We start from the raw sequence: 6523 nt of genomic DNA, 5'->3' as shown, positions 1-6523 counted from the left end.
CTTTTGATAAACATAGTAGTACGGTAGTACTTTGGGTAAGCACATTAGTACAATAATACTTTGGTCATAGCACAACATGTCACAACTTATTATTTTGCACAACCCTTTACTAACTTATCTCAACCTCTTATTTATTATTCCACATAGTCCTTCACTAACCTATCACAGCCTCTCATTTATTGCTTCACACAACCCTTCACTACCCAATCATCCTTTAAGTATGATAAATATATAGTTTAATCAAGTAATAGATATATCATGTTGCATATATATATATATATATATATATATATATATATATATATATATATATATATATATATATATAAGCACAACTAAACAACACACATAGCATTTAAGCAATTAAAATACTTGTATCTATGTGTAAGTTTAAATATGCACTCACTTGTTAAAAGTGGATGACTCGTGAATTTGGCAGTGCTTCGCCTAACACCTTGACTTTTCCTTTTATATGACCTAGGTTTAATTATCATTAAGTCTTCGTCTACTATTCAACATGACTAATGATAGTCAAGATTCCTCAACAATCTCAATGCCTACATCAAGATCTACCAAATAAGGAGCAACCATGTAACATCATATTGAAGGTAGAATATGTTTAGTATACAAAGTATACTGTTTGGAAATTCCACTTTAAACACTTCACCAAATCAAGCCTACACATCACCCCTCGTAAGTAGATCAATCAAAATTATGACATGGAATCACTGATAATTTTTATTTATAGATTCATAATAACGACTATAAATATAAATATAAGTTAGACTTGAATTAAGATAAGTGAAGCTTAACTTACAAAGGTTTTAGTGAAAACCGGGAAATATGTGGGCAGAACTCCAACCCGATAGCTTCTAATTGTCGGACTCTCAGGGACCTCCAAGCTAACCAAAATATCATAAATACTAGAAATTTTTTGGATCTAATGAGCGGAAATTTGAGAGAGAATGTTTGGAATGTGTGGGGATTAAAATGGGTGTAAATTTGTATTTATAGGTCAAACATCGAGGAGGCACGTCGCGCCCTAGCTCTGGTCGGCCACTATCCTCGTGACATGTGGCATCATTTCGTTGGACCTACGTGGAACCCTTTTAGAAGCGCGTCATGCCTCCTGTGCGTGGCGCCGCCGAGAAATCTTCAAAAATTCATATATTCTTCATACGGACTCCGTTTCTGATGTTCTTTATATCACACACAGCTATCGACGAGATATACAACTTTCGTTTTAACTACGTCGACTAATTCTCACTTTATTTTTAAAGTTATATTTTTAGCAAACTCACATTGTTAAAGTCCATGTAAAAATCATAATGTTTCCACATGACATCCGTTCTTGACTGTCTTTATATCAACGAACTCCTAATCACAAGATCTTCAACTCTCGTTTAAATTGTTTTCCTAACAATCAACCGATTTGAATTTTGATTTCTATGTTAATATGGTTACGCTAAAACTTTGGAAAATCATAACTTGCTCATATAAAGTCAGATTTGGACGTTCTCTATATGCACACTCTCGAATTTTACGACTACTACGACTTTAGTTAGATTATTTAAGCTAATAAGCAATCTATCAAAAATTCATCTTTTACGATATGTATAGTTGTGCCGATTTGATCGTAGAACATCGAAGGGGCATAACTTATTCATATGAAGTCAGATTTCAGAGTTATTTATATATATGAAATCCTTGTCATATCTAATATAACTTTGGTTAAGATTATTTATCCTAAATAATCTCCTATCAAAATTTATTTTTATCGTTTATCAATAAATTTCCAAAAAGATTTATAATATATAGTATGCAACGCGCACGAATGCGATCTCCTTATTTGAGAGTTCAAATTACAATAATTATCACTTATTATATCTTAATTGTCTATAGCACGAAGTTGCAGGCGTTACAACTTAGCATATTAAACATTTCAAAACAAACATAAGAATCTATGAGTAAATGCATTGTAAATGTTTCTAAGTTGCCACCCTAAATCTTCTACACCTAAAATGAAGCCTCTTTCATTTTTAGGGCCCTGATGACACTCAATGGCATAAACAAGGTAGTAGTACCATACCCAAAATCTATTTAGAGACTCGGTAACAAATACCATCGTTTTGAAAACATGTTATCATCATATATGAATCCATTGATGGGTTGCAAAGTCCAAGCATTTTAGATTATACGGTAACTTATACTGAAAAGAGATAATGAATACCAAAACTAGATTTAATCCCAAAAGTGCATGAGAAACACTCAAATAAACCCCAACTAAGTGATACACATATATTATGCTTACATCAATATCAAAATCAAGTTTGATATGAAATGAATATTTTTAAATTGGATTTCATGCATGCAACAACTTACATATACTGGCCATATAACATTTAGGAGTATTATACAATAGAATAAATCAAACATATTTTTAATAACAGTGATAGGGATATGTATTCTTGGCATTCCCTCATCTTTGAACTTCTAGCTACTTTTAACACTTCACATCCCTTTAGAATGGTTAAAGGGCTCAATGATCAACCAAGAATAGAAATAGTTTGGTTATGTACCCATTCGTGGTCCGTTAATTAAGTCACTTATTAAGTTCTTAATGTCAATATTAGAAAGTTATTATTCCACAATCACCATAAAGTTCATAGGAGGGTATTGAAAAAAGATTGGACATGATTTTGAGTTTTGTAGCAAAAATTACGAGGCAAAACAAGGTTTTGGTATAGCCTTTTACTCTGTTGAATGGACTCTGACTCGACCTAGCTAACTAGGTAGCTTGGTCAAGTGGACATAGTTGATGACCATTTATGTGTTTTCCAACTCACTAAGTGAATAGAACTCGTCTAAATCACTTCTACACTTGATCCATTCACTTCTAATGGACCTTAATATGTGCTAACACTTTGTTACTTTGATTTTACATTTCCAAAACTTAATTATACTAAGATCCAATGTACAAAAGTGATAATCCATTTGATTAATAACATATAAAAATTATTTACACTCAAATGAATTCCAATGTAACATAAAATCTCTTAAAAACTAATTAAACATAACAAACTATTAAAGCAATAGCAAAATACGAAAACTTACACCGTGACGCTCTACCTTGCTATTCAAGTGGGCATAAATTTGGTCACACAGATTGCATGTACCGAATCATATTTTAGTGGTCGGAGTTACGTAAAATGATTATATATCGACATGATTTGCTAACTTCCTCAAAAGATATGTTTGGATAAAAAACTGAGCACCCGACATGAAAGATAATTCCTTCGGCTTCCAATATTTTCCACTTGTCTTTTTTCGAAAGTTCAAACTTTGTAATAGTAAGATTCTCTTTTACAAATCTAGATAGATTTTTAGGAAGAGTAGAACTTAATGGTTAGGTATGAAATGTATTTATAGAGTAGTATTTGAGATGGGAGAAAATAAAAATGCAAAATAGTTATTTGAGAGAAAAGACAAAGAGACTTTTCTCTTAGATGTCGGCTTTATTGGCCCAATTAAGGGTAGATTGGGTCTTTAGATGGACCGGTTGGAGTAAATACCAGTCTAATCTGGATCGACTAAAGACCAACAATAAAAGAAAAACACAGACTACCAATCTTAACCAACTAAGGACTTGACTGTCTAGGAATGGCTCACAATCGGTCCGGTTCCTAGGCGAAAAACTAAGACCGCTCAATTGTGCACATAAACCCCGGGTGAATCACCTATAATAAATGAAGATCCATTTTACCATATGTCAATCCTTTATGAGTTTTGACACTTGTCATTTTGTAATATTTTTGAAATAAATAATATCCACATGTTAATTTTTAGATTTTTTCAATTTGTAAAATTATAGCCATATAATACATATACTTATATATGTAAAGTATTAAATATAACAAATGTAATAATAAATTGCAATTAATATGTTTTTCATTCTTTATTTCAAAAATTTTATTTTGAAAAATATTTATTATTTATAATTTGATATATAATCTTTTTTAATCATCCCATATATTATACTGTTTTACACCTAATGTTGTAATAAAGCTTTGATAAAAAAAAAATTGCATTAATGGTCCATGTAAGATGGTTTAATTACATATTTCAGCACTTACAGTTTGATGGAATAAAGACATAGTTGGAGGGCTTAACAGCACAATATATAAAACCGAGAGACGTGACTGGGACCATTTGATTTGGTTAAAAACTGACGGTTCTCAAACGTCCACTTTTCTTCTCTCAAACCCCTTCAACTAATAAATACTACGCCTACTCTCAACTCTCTCCGATCCCTTCTCTTCTATTCATCGCGAATTTAATCGGTGATCGCCGGCTTCCCACTCCGTAAGATCTCCGTCCCATCGTAAGTCTTGGATCTCTCTCTGTCTCTCTTTCTACATGTATGAATACGTTATTGAATCATGAATACCTAAGCTTACTTGCATGTACATGCCAGATCCGATCTACTAATTTCCGTCTTGTGAAGATTTCCTAATTCGTTATTGTTTTCTATACAAATGATCCGATTTGTTTGTACAAACGAGATCTCATGTGCTAATTACCTGATTTCAGACAGATGATTAGTGTTTTGCACATCTTAGTTCGCCGTTAATTTTGATTTGTTAGGGTAATTGATGTTTTTGTTTTTGCACCAGCCACATTTTGTGAGCGAACTTGAAATTTTAACCTTTCTTTTGCATTCCTGAAATTAGGTCGCGTCTCGATCCCCTTTTGTTTCTTCAGAGATATTGAAATTTTAAACGTGATCCGTTTTTTGGGAATTATGATAATCCTTTCAGTTTTTCTTCTCAAGACAACTTATAAACTACTTATGATCTGATACGTACATTAAAGATTCACTGTGTTATTTTTTTATTTGGTAGATACAAAGATGGGGTTGTCTTTCACCAAGCTTTTCAGTCGCCTTTTTGCTAAGAAGGAGATGCGTATTTTGATGGTTGGTCTCGATGCAGCTGGTAAAACCACCATTTTGTACAAGCTCAAATTGGGGGAGATTGTAACCACTATTCCCACCATTGGTACATTTCTATATCTCTTCTACTCAACTCTACTGTATGTCATCACATGATTCTTTTTTGGATTTTAAACTTCATCTTAAATGAGTTGTATTTGAGCAGGATTTAATGTGGAAACCGTTGAGTACAAGAACATCAGCTTTACTGTATGGGATGTTGGTGGTCAGGACAAGGTAATCATTCTTTATTTTATTATATTGTTAAAGCTTTACTGTTTGATTATTTAAACCTACAATTTACAGATTCGCCCTTTGTGGAGGCACTACTTCCAAAACACACAAGGGCTTATCTTTGTGGTTGATAGTAACGATCGTGATCGTGTGGTGGAAGCTAGAGATGAACTTCACAGGATGCTTAATGAGGTATTTTTCTCATGCATTTTATATAGTATTTTAATTTCTGCATACAGTTTTTTTATTATTTAAATTTTTGTGTGAGATTCATAGGATGAGTTAAGAGATGCAGTTTTGCTTGTGTTTGCCAACAAACAAGATCTTCCAAATGCCATGAATGCTGCTGAGATTACTGATAAACTTGGCTTGCATTCTCTCAGACAGAGACACTGGTACAATCATCTTATAAAATTATGTTGGATTATTTCAATTATCATCATATAAATATAAATAATGTTTATTCATCATAAAACAATAATGTTACAGGTATATTCAGAGCACATGTGCCACCTCTGGTGAGGGTCTATATGAAGGTCTGGATTGGCTTTCCAACAACATTGCTAACAAGGTAAACAAATTATTTAACAAATAAAATTCCATTTCTTTATTTTTTTAGTCATGATGATAATGAATTAATAATTATTGGTTTGGTGAATTTCCAGGCTTAAAAGAGAGATAGACATCATGGTCTTCTTACTGGGTTACTGCAGCTACTATTAGAGTGTTTGTTTCTAAATCTTTGGAGTTGTGGGTGTTATATGTAAACCTAAAATTTGTGTCACTTTTTACATATTTTCAAGATTGAGATGTCTTACTCTTATGGATGAGTAGTGTTTTGTTTTTTTAGTTGGTTTATGATTAAAATCCATATTCTGTGGATTTAGTTGCAATAAATTAATACAAGCATGCTTATTTTTAGTTTTTAAATAAAAATTAATCAAAATGAATGGTCATGTGTTCATCGTCTTCTTGTATTCAAATATGGTTTTGTTCAAATTACATAACTTTATGCATCATCATCATCATCAAAATTGCACAACCATTAAGATGAGTAAACTATTCTTAACAAGAGAAAGGAAAAATGAAACAATACGAAAAAACTGAAATAAAATAAAATAATGCTATCCTGCATTTAAAACGTTAGTCCCTAATCAAGAAAAAAAGAAAACGAAAATAAACAGCTTAGGCTGTTAGCAAAGTTGGGCAAAGGTGAACAGAAAAGCATTGTATCTGTTAGAACAACACATACAAAAAGTAACGATATTAGTAAATACACATCAGGGGAGGTAAAGATGA

General features: G+C 32.1%; 1 protein-coding gene across 2 annotated transcripts; it reads left to right on the top strand.

Annotated features, from left to right (window-relative positions):
• Positions 1-4222: 4222 nt before the first annotated feature.
• On the top strand, positions 4223-6174 carry LOC111912800 (ADP-ribosylation factor). Of its 2 annotated transcripts, none has more exons than XM_023908523.3 (7): positions 4223-4381; positions 4902-5057; positions 5157-5227; positions 5297-5416; positions 5501-5619; positions 5714-5795; positions 5890-6174. In XM_023908523.3, the coding sequence occupies exons 2-7, from the start codon at positions 4910-4912 to the stop codon at positions 5893-5895; spliced, it is 546 nt and encodes a 181-aa protein (XP_023764291.1). In that variant the 5' UTR covers positions 4223-4381; positions 4902-4909; the 3' UTR covers positions 5896-6174. The 2 variants fall into 2 exon arrangements, with proteins under 2 accessions (XP_023764291.1, XP_023764292.1); XM_023908524.3 differs by having other exon boundaries at positions 4228-4362.
• Positions 6175-6523: the final 349 nt, after the last annotated feature.

Source organism: Lactuca sativa, chromosome 1, assembly GCF_002870075.4.
Source record: "Lactuca sativa cultivar Salinas chromosome 1, Lsat_Salinas_v11, whole genome shotgun sequence".
Lineage (NCBI taxonomy): Eukaryota > Viridiplantae > Streptophyta > Magnoliopsida > Asterales > Asteraceae > Lactuca > Lactuca sativa.
This window is presented reverse-complemented; position numbering and strand designations above follow the sequence as displayed.

Excerpts from the sequence above, each read along its gene's own strand:
- LOC111912800 (XM_023908523.3), top strand. The coding sequence starts at position 4,910 with ATGGGGTTGTCTTTCACCAAGCTTTTCAGTCGCCTTTTTGCTAAGAAG. Across the intron at positions 5,228-5,296 it reads ATGTTGGTGGTCAGGACAAG|ATTCGCCCTTTGTGGAGGCA; the intron begins GTAATCATTCTT and ends TACAATTTACAG. Across the intron at positions 5,620-5,713 it reads TCTCTCAGACAGAGACACTG|GTATATTCAGAGCACATGTG; the intron begins GTACAATCATCT and ends ATAATGTTACAG.